Here is a 19,968-nt window from a genome sequence, read left to right on the forward strand (position 1 = left end):
ACGATCCAATTCCCTAATGAAGTTTAAAGGGGGTTGTTGGAGTTTGTGATCATCTTCAACCTTATAATGTTTTCTTTTATGAATTTTAGGGTAAGTGCCTTATTTAGGTTAGTCTATTTTGAATATGTGCTAGGTTGGCCTCTTTTTTTGTTATATTGAATACATACATTTCACTGTTGCACAAGGATGTATCCCCCAAAAATCACCATGTTTTTCGAGATGGGGATGTCCCCAAGATGTGAAAATGTGGAACAGACATCCCTCTGTTGCAAATTCCATTGGACTAGCAGCATGAGGATGTGCAAATAAAGCATGTAGTAGTCCATAAATGAATTGAGATTTTTTGAAGTCGTGAATGCCACAAGTGAAGAATACAAGCTTTATAGAATTGTGAGGGCAAACAAAAATAGCAAGCATCTAAGCATAGCAGTCATTTTATAGTTTGAGGGCATATGTGATTATTTCCATATGTGAAACATAGAATTTTCAGTCATGGGAAGTTGTAGGCTTACAAAGTCATCACAATTTTGCATTTGAAGGAATTCATATGCATTTAAGACATGCATATTTATTTTTGTATTTTGTCAATAGTTAATGAATTTCAGTTAGAATATTCAATCACTCACTCAAAAATTAACACTTACAAAGGAATTCATATGCATTTAAGACATGCATATTTATTTTTGTATTTTGTCAATAGTTAATGAATTTCAGTTAGAATATTCAATCACTCACTCAAAAATTAACACTTACAAAGGAATTCATATGCATTTAAGACATGCATATTTATTTTTGTATTTTGTCAATAGTTAATGAACTTCAGTTAGAATATTCAATCACTCACTCAAAAATTAACACTTACATAAAATACAATTCAATTTTATGGCCACCACCTTTAGTATGTTAGAATTTTTAAATTAATATTAGAGAACACACACACCCACCCACCCACACACACACACACACACACTTCTACTTGTGTCACCTTCACTCTTATTGTCTCTCTTATATTACAAATTCTTTAGACCTTAATGACAATATTTAGGACAAATTAATCTTCTCATCTTAGACATCAATGACAATATGTTCAATAGTCCTTGACATCAACAACCACCATATTATTACAATATTTCCAACATTTGTTAGTTATAACACACACACACACCTTCTACTTGTGTCACCTTCACTCTTCTTGTCACTCTTATATTGCAACTCTTTAGACCTTCACACTTATATATTCCTTCGACTTGTGTCACCTTCACCCTTATTGTCACTCTTATATTGCAAACTCCTTAGATCTTAATGACAATATTTAGGACAAATTAATCTTCTCATCTTAGACATCAATGGCAGTATGTTCAATAGTCCTTGACATCAATGACAATAATATTATTACAATATTTCCAACATTTGTTAGTTACAACACACCCAAACTTCTTTTCTCATTATGTATTATAAAGCATTTTAGCCAATGATCTCCATCCCATGGTTCAAAAACTTTGTGGACTCGCCAAGACTTGTGAGTTTGTTGGTGGGCCGAGTCGACTCGCCACGGACTCGCGAGCCGAGTCTGGGCGAGTCCATTTAACAAACTCGCAATTTTTTGCAATGGACTTGGTGCGAGTTTGATATCAGGACTTGCGAGTCCTTCATTAGGATTCTTGAGTTTGCTACAAACGCACAATCAGACTTGAAACACTTTTTTTTTCACTTTTCCTCATTTCAGTCATTTGTTATTGCTCAAAACAGGTTTGTAGGGTTTGAAGAAGGTGAGGAAACAAGATTAAAGCGGCAAAAGATAACTAGGTAAAGGATTTTTCTTTTTTTTTTCATTTCCATCGATTGAAAATCAAAAAAATCTTGAAAAACAAGGGGATATGTTGGCAAAAAAATTTCCATTTCCCTTCCTAACTTATTTCCTTGTATTTTTATCTTCTTTTGATTACTACTTTTTTCAAACAATTCATTATCATTTTTTTATTGATTTTCCACAAAACCCTACTGATTTTTTTATTTTTTCATGTTAAAACAGCAATGTCAAGTTCAACTCCAAGGACAGCCCCAAAGCCAAGAAGACAAAAAGACAAAGCATGGAAGTATGGGATACGAGGAAATAAAAAGGGAGAGGTCACTTGTATTGAATGTGGCAAATAGATGGCAGGTGGAATCAATAGATTAAAATACCATCTTTCAAAACTACTTGGACAAAATGTGGAGCTATGCCCCAAAACAACTTCGGAGATTATTAGAGAGATTCAGGCCCTTCTTGCTGAGTATGATATGCAAAAAGAAGAAAGGCAAAACATAAAAGAAACCATAGTAGCTACAATGAATCTCAGTGTGTCACTGTCCACTTCGGGCCCCCTTGGTCACAGAAGTCCAAGCTTTCGTCAACCACATTCATCTATTGCTAACAATGAGACTGAGGCAAGTGAGACTCCTCCTCTTACATCGGACCCAAATTACTTTGTTCCACACAATGTTCCAGGAGCACAACCTTCACTTGAAGGCACCGGATGGAATAGAGAAAAACATGAGCAAGCAAAGATAGCAACAACAATTTTTTGGTATTACAATAATTTAAATTTCAATGTGGTGAGCAGCTCGTATTGGGAAGGTTTGGTTAGTGCATTTACAATTGCAGGCAAGGGGTTTAAGGCCCCAATAGCTAGAGACTTTAGTGGGCCATTGCTAGAGCAAGTTGTAAAATATACACAAGTTGTGGTTGATGATCAAAAAATATTTTGGAGGAGAAAAGGATGCAATATTTTATCAAATGGATGGACAAATGGACGGAATAGGACTCGCCTCAACTTCTTGGTGGCTTCTAATGGTGCAATGGTATTCTTAAAGTCTATTGATGCCTCACATGAAATCAAAAATGTTGAAACTTTGTGCAATTTATTAGATGGGGTGATCCATGATGTTGGAGTTGAGAATGTTGTCCAAATTATCACGGACAACGCCGCTGCATATGTAGCTGTAGATAGAATGCTTATGGAGAGGCATCCTACAATTACATGGAGTCCTTGTGCTGCACATTGCTTGGACTTGTTGTTAGAGGACATTGGGAAGATTGGATGGGTGAAAAGGGTAATTAAAGATGCTAAAAATGTCACCAAATTCATCTACAACCATACTTAGGTCCTTTCTTCGATGAGAAAACACACAAATGGCAAGGACCTTGTGCAACCAGGAGTGACACGATTTGCTAGCCACTTCCTCACAGTGATATCCCCAGCCAAACCTTGGAGTGCAGCGTATCACCATGGATCATATTGGATTAGAACTATTATTAAGTTATAGGTAACAACATCCTTGTACTTGATGGCAAGGAAGCAAACCAACATTTAAGCAGTACCTTGTGCGACTAGGAGTGACACGATTTGCTAGCCACTTCCTCACTGTGATATCCCCAACCAAACCTTGGAGTGCAGCGTATCACCATGGATCAGATCGGATTAGAACTATTATTAAGTTATAGGCAACAACATCCTTGTACTTGATGGCTAGAAAGCAAACCAGCATTTAATCAACAACGATACAAACCATCGGTATCAAACAAAGACATCTTAGGATGCAGTGATTAAATACAATGATCAGCGATTAGAAAAAGAAAATGAACGATCATGGTTATTTGACTTAAGGCCTTGTCTTTAAAAAAGTGACGCGGATAGCAAGCATGAATGCGGAAGCACAAAGTGATAATGACATTCCTAAGTAGCAAAGGTCGTTATCGAATGAAGGAAGCAAGGAACTATCAAACAAAAACCATTCCCACCATTATCACTGTCCCAAGGAAGTGAAAGATCGCGAGTCTTCAATCGCCACTTATCATTAAGAATAATAAATCATACACCTTCCACCACTCAATATCATCTTATTCTTATTTGATTCAAATAAGGAATAGAGTATTAAATGTGCGACTATGGTATAAACAAACTAATTAAAGGAAGAGACACGATCAAACAAATTAATAAAGAACCACAATTATACTCATACAAAGGGAGGCAATTAGAAAATGGAAGGTGTGATTTAATATTAAACCAATCTGTCATGAGGAGATACGATGTAAGAGATGGCAAACCTGTTCCAAACCAAGGGTTACAATCGATTACATATGGAAAGGTGATCTACATAAGGATAAGAAACATCTGTTAGTATAATGAAGTGGTGCGATTATAACCTTAACAAATAAATATGTCTCTATTTCCCAATGGACACATCCAATGGAATGTATGAATATATATTAGCAATCATTTCATTGCAAAAAGACATCGAATAGGTTTTATCTGAATTCTATTTCCAGTTTGGAAGAGTATCAAAGTAAGGAAGGTTGAAGACCCACAATTGGGTACATATTCCAAGCAATCGTATATCAAAAACAGCCCCATCAAAGGGCAAGATAATATTGTCAGATCTGAAACAGCTGATCACATCATTGTTGCAAATTAATATATTCAAATCAGGACACAGTGGCTACTTTGTCTGAGGTGATGATACAAATCAGACTTTGCAGGATTTGAGTGACTGTAAGGAGACAGCAGTTTGGATTGCCATAGGCAATATCAATTCATATCTCAGTGTATATTTACTTGTCATCATTAATACAGCAAGTGGCCCTTGTACTTGGTGCAAGTGTTCATTAATTCACTTAAGGATACCCTTTTAATTGTACAAATCAGAAATAGCAAGTGACATTGCTTATTATTATATCTTATATCATAGTATTCATATTTCCAATTGCACAAGTTTATTGTAAAAATCAGATATTGTAACTCTAAATTGTCCCCAAGGCACAGTAATCTAAAAGGGGACATTACACTCTCATTGCAAGGCATTCTTGGTGCCATTCCTCATCTTAAGCAAATGTTTGTGACTGATGTTTGGTTGGAGTCTGCATGCTCCAAAAGAGTTGAAGCGGAGAAGATTGAAGATTGTTTTTGATGAAGGGTTCAACAAAAGTGGAGAGGAGTTGATCGGGGTAAGTAACAAACACAAACGTAAACTTTATACAAGATAATCTATTTTTTGTTTTCTTTTGAGGGGTTAATTTTGTAATAATTTAAAATTTGTTTTCATTTTTTTAGGTGACAGAACCTTTGGTAAGGGTTCTTTGTATGGTGGATGGAGAGGGCATGCCAATGGGTTTCATTTATGAGGCCATGGATAAGGGCGAAAGAGGCCATTTCACATTACTATGGTAGAAATACAAGAAAATATGAAATCCTTTGGCGCATCATTGATCGTAGATGGACAAACCAACTCCAACAACCGATACATGCCTTGGCCTACTTCTTGAACTTGAAATTCTACCTCTCTGATTCATTTAGGGATGATGAGGAGGTCATGGCAGGTGTTTTTGCATGCATTGATAAGATGGCACCTAATCGTGAGTTGAGAGACAAGGTTCTTGATGAGTTGGAGGTGAGATTTGACATTTGCTATATCTTATTTATGAATTTGGAAATATTCCTTGTTGAGTTTGACTATCTTATTTATGAATTTGGAAATTTTCAATGTTCAAGATCTACAAGGGTGCAGAGGGGAGACTCTTCTCTTCACAACAAGCAATTGATAGGAGAGAAAAACAACAATCGGGTAAAAAATTTAGTTCAATACTACAAGAAAAAAATTAGAAACTTGATTGGTACACTTTTTACTCAATTCTAATATTTCTAAATTATTTTTTGTAGATTTATGGTGGGAGAATTATGGTGCTGACATGCCTAATTCTCAAAAGAAAGCCATCCGTGTTTTGTCGCAGCCATGTAGTGCTTCTGGGTGTGAACGGAGTTGGAGCTTATTTGAGAACATTCACACGAAGAAGAGAAATAGGTTGACCTAGAAGTGCCTCAATGATCTTTTTTTTGTTCGATACAACCTTTGCCTTCACACTAGAAAGGTAGAGGGTGTTTCACACGAGGCCATTGACTTGGATGAAATTGATCCATATGGTGATTGGACCATCAATGAATAAAATGATGGTGATGATGTCCTCCTCATTGAAGAATATCCTGCAGAATTAGAGAGAGGAGCAGCAGAAGAAGCAGAAGCAATAACATTGGATGAAATGGAGGAGGACGAAGACGAGGAATTTGATGTTGAAGAAGAAGAATCAACTTATCATTTAGATACCTCAGCACCTACTAGTTCAAGGCCTGAAAAATTGAGCTATAATAGGAGAGGAAAGAGGAAGATGTAGTCTTTAGTTTGTTGTTTTTCACAGTTGGACATATCATTATATGTAATTTTGTAAACATTTATAAACTTATGCTGCTATTATACATTTTAAAGTTTGAAACTATGATTATGAATGATGAAATTTCAAATATTGAGTGTTTGGAGATAATATGACATTTGTAATGTTTCAATTATGGCTCTTATGTTCTCTAAATGGGTTAATTTCTTTTTATTTTTTTCTAAAACGACGGTTTTCTTTTTTGCTGAGTCCTTTCCCGAGTTTTTGACAAGTCCAAGTCCGAGTCCAATTTTTGGATTGCCAAGTCCGTGGCGAGTCCAAGTTTTCCTACTTATGTTTTATGTCTCAATCTTTCATATATCTCATTTTGTTAAAGCTAAGTGCCTATGTTCATAAGTGTGCATACATGCTAATTTCAATAAATATTACCTCTTCCCCTCCTATAGATACTTGATCTTGTCACCTCTACGATGACCACCCATTTATGATCTTCTACCCCTCCCCCTTCAAGAACCATCGAGATTGACCCCCTTATCCTTCTTCTCCTTGGACACTACCACGACAACTTAGTCCCCCTCTATCCTCATCTTCCTCTCAACACCATTCTTCCTTATGCACAATGCCTCCATCCCTTCCCAAGCAACTTGATCCATCCAACATGATCATTTTTTATTCATTGTGGAAAAAATTCCTCTTCCCCCCTCTACTCTTTTTTGGATTTCTGTCCCTCTTCTCCTCCTCTCCTATCAATTTCGTTCACCTTCTGGCACACAAACTTCCTTTGTCCAATATCATCCAACCTCAATAAGCCTAGTGAAGCAAATTTTGACCTAGTTGCTAGACATCATGCAACAATTCAAGTCATAGTGGTACCTTGTTATTTGTAGTCTTGATTGCTCTTTAGGTCTTTGAGCCTCAATCAATGTCACATTTTTACCCAAAGGAAAAATTCATGCACCATTTGAGTATGATATGCAAGTTTTAGAAGCCCTTGAACCAAATGACTCCTAAAGAATTTCACACTAAAACACTTCAATAGATTTAAAGGGGACATAAAAAGGAACAAAGATCCAACACCATGAATAGAGCAATTACTATAATTTGAGATGGACAAAATTGATAGAAAGATCTAAAAGACTTAAAGAAAGGATGTCACAGGTCAGAAACACCCCAAAAGATGAGCAAATGAAGGTAAAAGGCCTCCAAGCAAAGGTCAACAACTTGAAAAATGAGGTCAATAATTTACAATGAAAATTGAGCTAGGAAGAACAAAAATCAAAACTTTCTTAGGATTGTGCAAATGGCATTATATGCATGCTTCAAGACAACCTTAAAAAAAAGGTCTGGCTTCCAGTAGGAGCCAAATTGAAATAGGTGGAAGATGGTGTTTTCCAACATTAAAGAAGGTCCATAAGTCTTATTTGGACAGAATAATTCAAATCACATTCGGCTTAAAAGTGGCACCCTAAATACCATTAACCATGGTATTCAACAACAAAGTGCAAGCAAAGGTAAATAAAGTGGTTTGTGGAGTCAACAATAAGGCCCTTGAAGTCACTGCCATGAATAGCCTATTGAAATCTTTCCCAAAGGAAAAATTGGGCATGTAATGTGATCCACAATGTGGTCTTGAATTAATGAATATAGCCATAAGCACCCTAATAATGGTTGCATTCAAACATGTGTTCCTCTAATTCAATTACATAAAGGGGGTGGATCGCAATTTTGGTATGCCAGGGCCTTCTTTCTTATGGGGGATTAGGTAGAAAATTAACTTGCAAAAGTGGATTATCACCAATTCCTAGAGGCCAAAAAGAATGACCATTTAGCCCTCTAGAGCTTATTTGATGCTTTTGGGGCAATCGAAATATCAAACACTGCTTTACCCTTTGGCTAACCTAGAGGCTTAAATTCATCACATGGTTGAAAAGATGATATGCCTTTTGTATGATGCCATCATCGAGAATTTGATAGGGTACCATCAATCATGTGCTTCAAAAGATTGAATTACCCTTGCAAGTGAAATGCAATGGTTTGAAGAGTATCTTGAGTGCAACTCTCCATAACCCTCAAATTCTTATCCTTATGTTTTCTTTGTGCTAAACTTAATTCATAGAAAAAAAATTCTTAGATATGCATCATTCGAGTTTTTGAGATTTTGTTGTAGAGACCCATCCTTTCTGCACTTATGTTTTCAGTTTGTGTGGTTTGGCATTTTGTCAAACACTTGGCATGCATTCATCTTTAGGACTGATTTTCTGAGTTTATTTTTTGTTTGCTTATCGAATTTTCAGGTTGTTTTCAAGATAGGGAACAATACATATAGCATACTACTTTGCAACATGATGTAGAAAATAAAGTGCTGATTACACAAATTGTATTCAGATTTCATAGAACTTTTTCAAACACTATAAGTCAGATTTAAAATACATTGCAGACCTAGAAGTGTTAAAAACTTAATACAGAATGCTCAAAAATTGATGCAGTACCAATACTATATAAACAATCCTTCACCAGCAGCATCTAACGTTCAAGAATGACACCACAGTGCCCTCAAGAGGTGCAGATTTAATCCTTCAGGTGGTACGGCTGACTGGGACCAAACTACACAGCGAGAAATGTCTCTTTAACTGTTAATGCAGTCTATTAAACCCCTACGCACAGTACCCCAGCAGCTTCATGCCAAGTCCAAGAAGATTCACAGCTATTATAGAGTGGTACGGCCCAGGCTGAGAGATGTACGGCTCAGTATATGCCAATAACAGCAAGTGGCTTTCCCTATTCTTTTCCAAAATCGTTCTCCAAACCCCCTTCTTAGATTTTCTATGAAATCCAAAACTCTTAATCAGAAATGAAACCCTTGATAAATGATTTAATACCTAATTGCAAACACTTGCCAAATCCCCAGACTGTATCCTTCAATAGTGTAGAGATTGCTAGCAAAGAGAGATTTCGTCCTCCAAGCCCTTGAAGATGAACTCTCCAAACAATTTCATAAATTTCTTATTCAATCTAGCATGCTGAAAGAGCTTTCAAAACTTCCATTTATTCACTCTCCAAGGAGGTAGATTGCTAGCAAAGAGAGATTTCGTCCTCCAAGCCCTTGAAGATGAACTCTCCAAACAATTTCATAAATTTCTTATTCAATCTAGCATGCTGAAAGAGCTCTCAAAACTTCCATTTATTCACTCTCCAAGGAGGTTGACCCAACTCATAGGCAATGTGGGATAATAGAAATCACTTTTATTTTAATATTATAATCTTCTCATTAGGCACCCATGCACCTTTTTAAAAGAAAGGGGACATTTAATACTTTTAACACTTAACTTTATAGTCCCACTAACGTTATTAAATAACGATAAAGTTAAATATTTTAATTTAACTTCATAACTTATCGTTAAATAATAAATATCTCCAATTAGAAGTAAATTACCCAATTGGCATTCAACTATGATCACCGACATTGTTGCCATTCAAGAATGCATGAAATGTTGAGTCACTGCCCTAGCCAGTTGACTTACGAAAAATAGTAAGTTCCCCAAAACAGTATCAAATCAACTCGGATTGGCTTGAAACTAGAAATGCGTAGGCCAAATATCCTCTGGATCCCTTCAACGTCCAAGTTAGCCCATGGGACCATGGAGAATAGGCTAACAACGAATCACAAATTAACTGGCTAGAAAGGGGACAGTACATTTATGTTATAAACTTCTCAATAATGATTTTCCTTATGAATGAATAAGAGTGAAACTACCAGATGTTCAAAAATGGACCTCTAACAACACCTTGAAATTTTTCTTGTCATTGATCAACACTCATTCCATGAGAAAAAAATCTCAACACAAAGAAATATTATGATGCTTAATAGCAAATTATATTTTGGGACCTGCACACCATAGAAAAGACAACAGAGAAGACACATGACACACTTATGCAAGTTGGAAAACTCGTAGGTCCAAATGCCTCTCGAAATAGTGCACTTCACCGACCTCCTCCCATGATAGCATGATCCAACATGCACAATAGGTCTACAAACATTCTAGGGAAACTGTATATGACAATTCATTCACAGAGCTTCTTAGGAATAATTATTTTGAATGAACTTTGCATGATCTTGTGCTTGTCTTCTTTTATATGATCCCAATCTATAGTTTGCAAGCAAATTAGTGTAAGGAGTGGTTAGTGATAGTGAATAGGGCCATCCTTAAATAAAGGGTATAATTTTCTTTATAAAGGAGGTTTAAATTATTAAAGAAATCACGGGCAGGATCCTAGGGACAACCCCCTTGGTTTTGCATAGCCAAAAGCGAAGAGGAGATTACCTGATCCTGTTAAAAGATCCCAAATCCTTTTTTAATCCAATAATGGTCTTTGCTTTCAATTGTAACTCAGATCCGTAGGAGCTAGCCTGATACAATATTCTTGGGTTGGAAGGTGGTGCATTTGGAGTACCAACAAGTTCCAAATGATGGGATCTAGTGGAGGAAAAGATATGGAGACTCTCAAGCAGACAAAATAAAAACTATGATTGGGTGAGGCCAAAGGGTGTTAGATTTAGTAAAGGTAAAAGATGGATCTATTGAGCTTACTAGTCTTAGAGCCTTCAGTCACCAGGTTCTTATACCAATTGATATAAGCATGTTTGCAAGCAAGAAAAGTACACAAGGGATTAGATACATCTGTACATATGTTGTATACTTTACCGTAGTGGTTATTTATAAAATATAATGATATACAAAGAAGCTTATAGAGGGAAGGACTGTTCTAAGAAAGGGGAAAGAAAACTTCTAATAAAATAAAAATGTAGATAGAGATATAATTATATATATGATATTTAAGAATTTACAATAAGCCTGTGTGACAATGCAAAACACCTTATTCAAAACACTAGCCCATGCAACAATATTTAATCAACAGTCAACTAACTCCACTGCTCAAATTTCAAAATATTGATATTTTTACAACTTAGGAGATTTTTATATAAATATAATTAGTATTACTAAAGCCTTTGATTGAAGTAATATGCCTTTTTGTATTATGCAGGGGGTTAGGGGTGCTTGCTTCCTTTTTTCTTTCCGTGTTTGGACATGCAAATTACCAAATCTGGGGTATAAAATTGTTTCCCGGACTTTGATAAATTGTCATTGTTAGCAACAATTTTGGCTGGAATGCATGAATTATCCATAACTATATTTAGTTTGGCACTCAGCACTGAGGGATTCTGAGTACAAGTTGCCATTTCTAGTATATTATTTTTCTGTATGATTTTTTATGTGATAAGTCCTCTTGCACACATTGCATGCTGTGCTACCTAGATTTTATTAGGGTTTTGTTCTAATTAATGCCTTAACACTGAACTTGCCTCCGGTGTCTTCTGGAGTCACTAACTTCTAGTTTGATATGTGTGGTCTATGTAACCACCATAGATATAGAAGTGCTAATGAAAGATTGGGTAGCTGATATATAATAGTGGAGGATTTTAATCTTAGAAACTAGCTCATTCTGGGCATGGCGCAATATGGCTTTATTTAATCACCTTGGTTACATTTGAGAAGAAAAACTATCAAATAATCTGAGCTTATTTTTTTCAGACAGTTTTTTGCTGTTAAGTTTCTTGGATGCTTAATGCAATGTATGATGAATTGCATTTTCTAGTTTTATTTTTAAGTATGGTGAATTCAGAATTATGTATATGCTAGTTTATCTGGGTACTGAGATCATATGCCCTAAGATGGATTCTCTTCTTTTATATCCTTTTGTGATGCATTTCTAAATTACACTTTTAGTGTTTATTTGCAGGCTTTTCCGTGTAATACATGGTCCAATATTCCTTTGCTCTTTTGCATCTGATAGAAGACACATGAAGAGTTCTGAAGGAAACTGGATTGCACCTCCTCCTCCATACAATTGCATTACTGCAGAAGGTAATCATTTGAATGACAGATTTTTTATCATCCTTAGAGAAAGCTTGTATCTATTTAATTTATCTTTATTGGTTGTATTTCATCCTCAATGAATAGAAATTTTTCAAAGGGAGACGTAATTTTCAAGCATTAAGAAAACTGTTGTGAAAATGAACACCCCCTGAATTTTCAGCAAATTTTTATCTGGAAAAATTTTGATCAAATATGTGAGAAAATTAAGGGATATGGAGTCATTAGTAAAAGACTCTAAATCGCGTCTAATAATAAATATACTGGTTGAGTTGGACTTCTTAAGGATCCTTAATGAATGTGCGGTGATCCATGTGGAGTGAAATCCTGTAGCTGCAACTGTCAAAAACTAACACCTTGCCAAGCTGATCATAGTTCTCAAGCTCAGCCTTATCTCTGCAAGTAGATTTTCTTCTTAGTATACCAACAAAAAAAATCTTTTATGCATTTGAATCCTAAAATACCATTGTTAATTTAAGATAGTAGACAACATGCACTTGCACTATCTTGTTTTGGCGCTCCATTAAACCATCTTTTTTCTCCAATGCTTGTACCTTTACACAAAATGTTATTCTATTCTAGAAAATGTTATTTAGTTCATCATGATGTGTAGGTAAGTCTTGGAAAATCAAATTGCAATTTAGGAAATTGTCAGATTAAGACTTTTGCTTCTGAAAATACTACTCATATTTATTTTAAAGCGCTTGGCTTTAACATCTTACAGGGCTTGGGTCAAAACTCTGTATCTATATATTTATTAGAACCATCCATTTTAATTTGATATTTTTGAAATGCAGATGGTACTGTTCATAATCTGGAATCCTTCGTCTCAATGAGCATTGAAAATATCAACCAAAAAATGGAAGAAGCATTAACTGATGTTTTCAAGCTACAAACTGGGGTTGTGATAGATGAAAACAAATTAGAAGATTTTTTTATGCAGATCCTATAAAATTAAACAAATTCTATTATCATCTTAGTTTCAGGTTCTCTATTTCTTTAGAGCAACTAGTCTTTTTCAAGATTTTAGGTAGATAGAAAGATGAATCCTTTCTGCACTCCAATATGTGTTCTATGCTTTTCCAATCCAACTTTCCTATGTACCATTTTCACATTCCAACCGCACACCTGGATTCCATCTAGTCATAAAATTAATATTTTCTCTGCAGCATTTGATGGTATATGTCAAGCATATCAATGTTGGAAAGGCTTTTCAGCCCAATTCCTGATGCCAAGAATCGGTGAAGGTGAATATATCTCACTGTTCACTTCTAAAAATCTGTAGATATATCCCTGCACAAATTCTTCTTAATCAACGTAGAACAAAAATAAATTGTCATTTCTGATTTATAAATTACACCAGTGAAATGGTAGGTGATAACAATATTTATTCAGTGATCCCTAGTGGATTTTATTTGACTGGTCAGTGAAATACTTACGATTATGCATACAGACACTGTGATTATCTCTTTAAAATCTTAATCAATATTGTTAACATGTTTTTTTAATAGCCTCCAATATATTTGATGTTAGTAAGATTAACTTTGATTCCTTGACCTAGGTCAATCTAGATGGATCTACTTAATGATGTCCAATGTGTAATATGTATCTTACAATCATTCGATGTAATTAGCATATCTAAGTTGCACAAGCTTTTGAATATATTCTTCAATGCACTGAGATTTTCTTTCTGATGGATAAAATGAGAGTATTTTGGGTCTCCCTTCCAAAACTAGAAAAAAAGAGAAAAAGGTATAAATTAGAAAACACAAATGGTGGAATCTATATGAAGATTTTCATCATGATTTACATTGCAACTGATTAAAACAACTGAGCTATAAATTCTCTAGCATCTTCCTAATCAGCACATTTGGACTAGCCCATCCAAGTTATACTAAGACCAAAAAACAATGGTTACCATAGTGGAGCAGCCCTCTCCTACATTACATACCAATCAACTAATCAAAGTAAGCACAATCAGAATTACCAGCAAGCTTTGTAATCTTCCCCAAAACCCTTTTTAATACTGACTCCTCTCACAATCCAAGAGCAATAGAGATGAAGTTGAAATTAAAAAAGCAGTGGTGTACTACATTACAACAGCAGCTTATCAGTGCTCTTTTATTGGCAATCAAGAAAAAATAATCTACTTCTGGGCATCTCTCCATGCAGCCCTGCACATATCAGACAGAATCCAGCTGTCAAAAAAAAAACCATTAGCATTTATCACATTAAGTTGAGGGAAAAAGGGGCAACCTTCAGGAATTGAACCAATAATCATTATTTTGATTGGATTTTAAAGTTCTCTGATCATACAGATTCCTCAATGACACACTATTGACCTATAGCAAGGCTCAAAAGTTCAAGTCTTTCAATAGGTGAATGTGAAGTCCCTTCCATTCTTTTTCATTGAAATGTGTAACCGAACTAACTAGGCATTCCTCTGTGCCTCTTTTACAACAGATATGCATTGATTTTCCTGTAGCAGTTTTGGAAAGTAATGATCTTGAAATCTATCAATCAACATCCTCTCCCTTAGGATGCTTTCTAGAGCCCAATTTTAATTGAGTCTTCTCCATATCATTAATAAATATTAGGGATTTGCCCTTCACAACCACATAATGCTAACCATTTTTTAGGGCTGGTTTCTATATACACCAATATGGGCAATTCAACACCAAAAACGCACATGCGGTCTCTTGGGATTGTTAGGTCCGAAAACTGTGGGTCCACAATTATAAAACTCCTTCCTCCTTCCAAGGCCAAGGATATGTCGTCATAAAGGTAAAACAAGGGTTTATCAACAGACTGAATGGTTAAAGATCTACTTTGAGAGTGTAATCTCTCCTGATTTGGGCCTAACATAAACACGGTGTACTCTCAGATTTATAACTTATAGGTATTTAAATCAAATAATATATAACATGACTATAAAAATCAGCAACTATACCCACATGTATACTTGACCCCAATTTCTGTCACTAAGTCAAGATCAACTAACTGCATATGACCTCTACTTAGCTAATAAAACACCTTGCACATGCACCTGAAGACATCAAATTCATATAATCTTCTAAAGATAGTTTCATTTATCATTTTTACCAAGTGGCAAAGTCCTGATATACTGAACATGATTCTTTGAATATGTGGCATTTAGGACAGCTTAAAATAATTCCCTGTTTAACAGTACTGAATCATAAATATAGTAATATACATAAGCTAAACTAAAACTAATTCATTCCTACAGCTAACCAGAACAGAGATGTTTTTAAATGAAAGTGTTTGATCTTAAATCAGTAAGGATTGATGCCTACTCCATTGAGCAACAAAGTCATGAACAACAAAGAGAAAAGGGATATATGTGGTACAACATCAGCAAAATCAGATTTACATTAAATTGAAAATCAAATATAAGACCAATGTGCAATAAAAGAATGATTCTTACAAAAATTTTATAATGCATTAGATACTGCAACACTTACATCAAACTCTTACTACAGTCACACTAGCAAATGTTGTGAGAGGAACTATACAACTGCAGCTATACAGTCCCTTGAATCGTTACAAATTGCCATGGAGACAACCATTACATAAGATATACAATATAAATCCTTCGTGCACTATTGTAGAATACAGTCCCTTAATTTATAACTAAGATGCACAGCTATTGATGCCGTATAATACATTTGAAGCTTAGCAGACCTGAAAAATTGGCTTTGCAACCAACCGTTTGAAAGAACAACAAACTTGTATAAATAGATATTTTGGTTTTTTAAATTCTATCTGCATACAAGAGTCTTGAGATGATAAAATGATTGATGATGCAAGGATACCCATCATTCCCTGTTCATAGCCATCCACATGTCACACATTTGTCTCTCTAATTGCATGAAACCTACTTGCAAACAATTGAAATCTATGTGGGTGGCACAGAAAAGCACACCACAGATCTACAAATCCAATCTTTATTCACTACATCCTTGGATCTAATGTGTTAGGCATGGAAAATCTCATGAAATACACAACAAATACGGCCAAGAGATGGCATGAACATCATTGGGCTCAAAACCCTAAATGTTAAATTTAATATGATATGGATCACCTTTATTTTGTATTCTTCTTGAATCCACATGCTTTTGATTAAACAATGATTTTTAGGCACAGTCCAATTTGATCCGGTAGCCATAGAGCTCCATCAAATCAATTTTGGCATTTCTAGGATGTTTTTGCCTTTACTACTACAAGTTGCATGTAAATTTGTGCCCTAATGATGAATAGTGGTTTTTGGGTGGGAGAAACCCTAATCTAGAAAGTTATGACATCAACCCTACGCATAAGTGGTTTTGTGGGCATGCAAGGAGATAGTTGAGATCAAATATGAACAATGCAAGAGTTTCGTATTGTCGAGGATCAAGTGCAACTCATAATGCTTCATGCCTTTGGTTGGAGCATTCAGGATTGGGAGTGACAAAAAACTCACACCATTAAGGTATGTGAAATTGGGGAAGTCCAAACAAGCAATCTCTATAGGGTAATATACTTCAGTTGTTGGGGGTAGAGATTCAAGCGTACCTTATGATAGCTACTCGAGGAGAGGGAAACCTAAAAATTGAACTCCAAAGGAGTACTTTGTAAAAAGGTTTGAGAGTTAGGGTTGGTGTAGAAGGCATGATAGGAAGGGAAAGTCTGAAAATCTTATAATTATACTTAGGAAACTTTTGAAGGGCGAGGGATTGGGGATGACATGGAAAGGGTACTGTTGACCAAATTTATGTCAACCTTAGCCTTGTTGAAATCCGATTTGAGATCAATCTCCGCTAGCTAAAAAACTGTTAAAACCCTCTTTGAGCCCCCTAAACCCTAAAGTCTTTTGGCTTTTTAATCCTTCTGGGGTCTAATTTTCTATTTTTGTGTTGACCGGGTCAACCAGTCAAAACACTTAACAGACACCAATTGGAGGGTTTTAAGTCGTTCGCGGGCCGGTTCCCCCTCTTTTCCCCTTATCGGCCTGCGAAGAGTTCCAAGGAAAGACCCCCGCTACACCGCAAAGGTTTTTCATCCACCAAGTTTGGCTACAGGATAGCGGGACATTAGGTCCGGCTTGTGATAAATTCACCCCGCGCAAGAAAATCAGGCAAGTAAATGGTGTTGTGAGATGGCAGGGAAGGAAGAAGGTTAGTTCTTTCTTTACCTCGCAAGGGATTTCAAAAGACAAAAGGGTGTCGCTGGGTAACAAATAAAGTAAAGCAAATGGTTTCCCCGCAAGCACGAAGTAGCATAAAGAGAAGAGTGCGGGGTAACATAGACACGAAGAAGACATGCCTTCCCTGCCATCCCGTGGTGAGTTTTCAAGATCCAAGTGTTATTTTTAGTACTTTCAGATTGAATAAAACTCAGAAAATTAGAATTAGGTTAATTAATTTATAGTTTTCCAGACTTTAAGCATAATGAAGGAAATGAAATGCTAAAGACAATGCACAGTTACCTTGGGAAAACCTCCTAGGAGGAAAAACCCAGCCAAAGGATCCTCAGATCTGATTTATGATTTAGAATTCAATTGAGCATTACACACTTATCTGGAGTTGCAGCCACTATGAGGAAGGAATAGTTAGTTTACAGTTCTCCTTATCTGATCACAATCCTTTAATGGAGTCTTCGATATTTTGATGATGATCTGCAGTCTCTAAAGGAGTTCGCTGCCCTCAATTTGAAGTCTGCTGCCAATTGATCAAGTTTGCACTCTCCTATTTTGGATCTGCTGCTACATATGAGGTTCGCTGTTCGCTGTTTGGGATCTACTGTCAAGTTCGCACTCTCCTATTTTGGATCTGCTGCAACATATGAGGTTCACTGTTTGCTGTTTGGGATCTACTGCAATCCTTATGAAGTTCGCTGCCACCAAATAGAAGATTTGATATTGCTAAATGCATAAGTATGAGATTCGCTTTTCATCGAAGATTATTTCATCAACTTGAAGAACTTGATTGTGCTAATGAGAGGAAAATGTTGCATTTATAGGAGACATATGTTTCCCAAACATGTCGGCCTCCTTTATATTTTAATCCATATTACTTATTGATTTCCCTTTTAATTTACTTTGATAGGGTCGGCCCTATCAAGGAGGCGAGTTTAGTTTGAGTGTGGCGTGCAATCCTTAGTGCCGTGAGGTAATAGGTCTAGCTCTATATTAAGGGGGCGGATTCCAATGTTGCCCAAGGCAATTGGAATCCGCCAGCCCTAATTACAACCAACACTCCCTCTTAATTAGGGAATAGAATCATAATCATAATCTTCCAGCTTGCACACAAGCATAGACTAGATCCACCTTGTATTGCTCACAGAGGGTGGAGAGGATCCTTTACTACCATCTTACATTGCCCGCAGAGGATGGTCAAAGGTTACAATACCATCTTACATTGCCCGCAGAGGATGGTTTAACAATTACACTTCTCTCTGAGAAGTTTACAATACCACCGAGAGAAGTTTACAATACCACCTTACATTGCCCGCAGAGGGTGGTTAACAATATCATCTTACATTGCCCGCAGAGGATGGTTAAGAATTATACTTTTACAATACCACCTTACATTGCCCGCAAAGGGTGGTTAACATTTACAATACCATCTTACATTGCCCGCAGAGGATGGTTAAGAATTATACTTCTCCCTGAGAAGTTTTACAATACCACCTTACATTACCCGCAGAGGGTGGTTTTACAATACAAAGTATCACTGAAATTGAGACTCCCTCTCAATCGGAGTTTCATTTTCCACAATACCAAGCCTATCCCTGAAGTACACAAACTTCACTTTGGATAGAGGCTTGGTGAGGATATCTACAACCTGCTCATCAGTGCTGACATACTTCAGCTGAATAGCACCTCTTTGCACCATGTCTTGAATAAAATGATAATGGGTTTCCACATGTTTTGACCTGTCATGAAACACTGGATTGATAGACATTTTAATACAACTCTGATTATCACAGTGAATAACTGTAGGATCCCATGGCTGACCAAACAGCCCAGCAAGAAGCTTACGAAGCCACACTACTTCTCTGGATGCAACACTTGCTGCAATATACTCAGCTTCAACAGTACTCAATGCCACTGAGGATTGTTTTCTGCAAGCCCAAGAGATCACTGCAGAACCCAAGCTAAAACAAATACCAGAGGTGCTTTTCCTATCTTTGACACTTCCAGCCCAGTTTGCATCAGAATAACCTTCCAAGGTTATTGGAGTGTTAAGTGGATACTTCAGCCCAAAACCAACTGTGCCCCGCAAGTATCTTAGGATATGCTTGGCTGCAACAAGGTGAACATGCTTGGGCAAGCTCATGAACTGACTGAGAGCATTTACAGCAAAACATACGTCTGGTCTAGTGTTAACTAGATACATCAGTGATCCAATCAACTGTCGGTACTCGGATGGATCTGCAAATTCAGAGTTAGCTGCAGAAACACTTAACTTCTTTAAGTTAGATTCCATAGGAGTAGACATTGGTTTACAATCCATCATTCTAAATCTTTTCAAAATGTCAATAGTATACTTCCCTTGACTTAGAAAGATTTCGTTAGATCTTTGCCATACTTCTAGACCTAGGAAATAATGCATTAGACCTAAATCTTTCATTTCAAATTCTGAAGCTAGTTCTTTCTTGCATCTAATAATAAGTTCATCTTTACCAGTAAGAAATAAGTCATCCACATAAAGAACTAGAATTAGCATTTCATCATTGGCTACTTTAAAGTAAATATTAGGGTCAGCATCATTTTTACAAAAACCTAGACTTAGCAAATATTTATCAATTCTTTCATACCAAGCACGAGGAGCT

The 19,968-nt window shown here is 36.2% G+C and overlaps 2 protein-coding genes across 5 annotated transcripts in view; both read left to right on the forward strand.

Moving 5' to 3' along the window:
- LOC131045085 (protein N-terminal glutamine amidohydrolase) overlaps nucleotides 1-13,643 on the forward strand; it is a 105,379-nt gene extending 91,736 nt beyond the window's left edge. For all 3 annotated transcript variants that reach the window (XM_057978616.1, XM_057978624.1, XM_057978607.1), the window contains 2 exons: nucleotides 12,002-12,126; nucleotides 12,933-13,643. In XM_057978616.1, the coding sequence (XP_057834599.1) occupies nucleotides 12,002-12,126; nucleotides 12,933-13,087 (280 nt within the window). In that variant the 3' untranslated portion in view covers nucleotides 13,088-13,643. The remainder of the gene's footprint in view (nucleotides 1-12,001; nucleotides 12,127-12,932) is intronic.
- On the forward strand, nucleotides 1,970-7,030 carry LOC131045102 (uncharacterized). Of its 2 annotated transcripts, none has more exons than XM_057978633.2 (3): nucleotides 1,970-5,427; nucleotides 5,529-5,601; nucleotides 5,697-7,030. In XM_057978633.2, the coding sequence occupies exons 1-3, from the start codon at nucleotides 5,128-5,130 to the stop codon at nucleotides 5,846-5,848; spliced, it is 525 nt and encodes a 174-aa protein (XP_057834616.1). In that variant the 5' UTR covers nucleotides 1,970-5,127; the 3' UTR covers nucleotides 5,849-7,030. Both variants share the same exon structure in this region; 1 of them encodes a protein (XP_057834616.1).
- Nucleotides 13,644-19,968: the final 6,325 nt, after the last annotated feature.

The sequence above is a fragment of the Cryptomeria japonica genome, chromosome 3, assembly GCF_030272615.1.
Source record: "Cryptomeria japonica chromosome 3, Sugi_1.0, whole genome shotgun sequence".
NCBI classification, from domain to species: domain Eukaryota; kingdom Viridiplantae; phylum Streptophyta; class Pinopsida; order Cupressales; family Cupressaceae; genus Cryptomeria; species Cryptomeria japonica.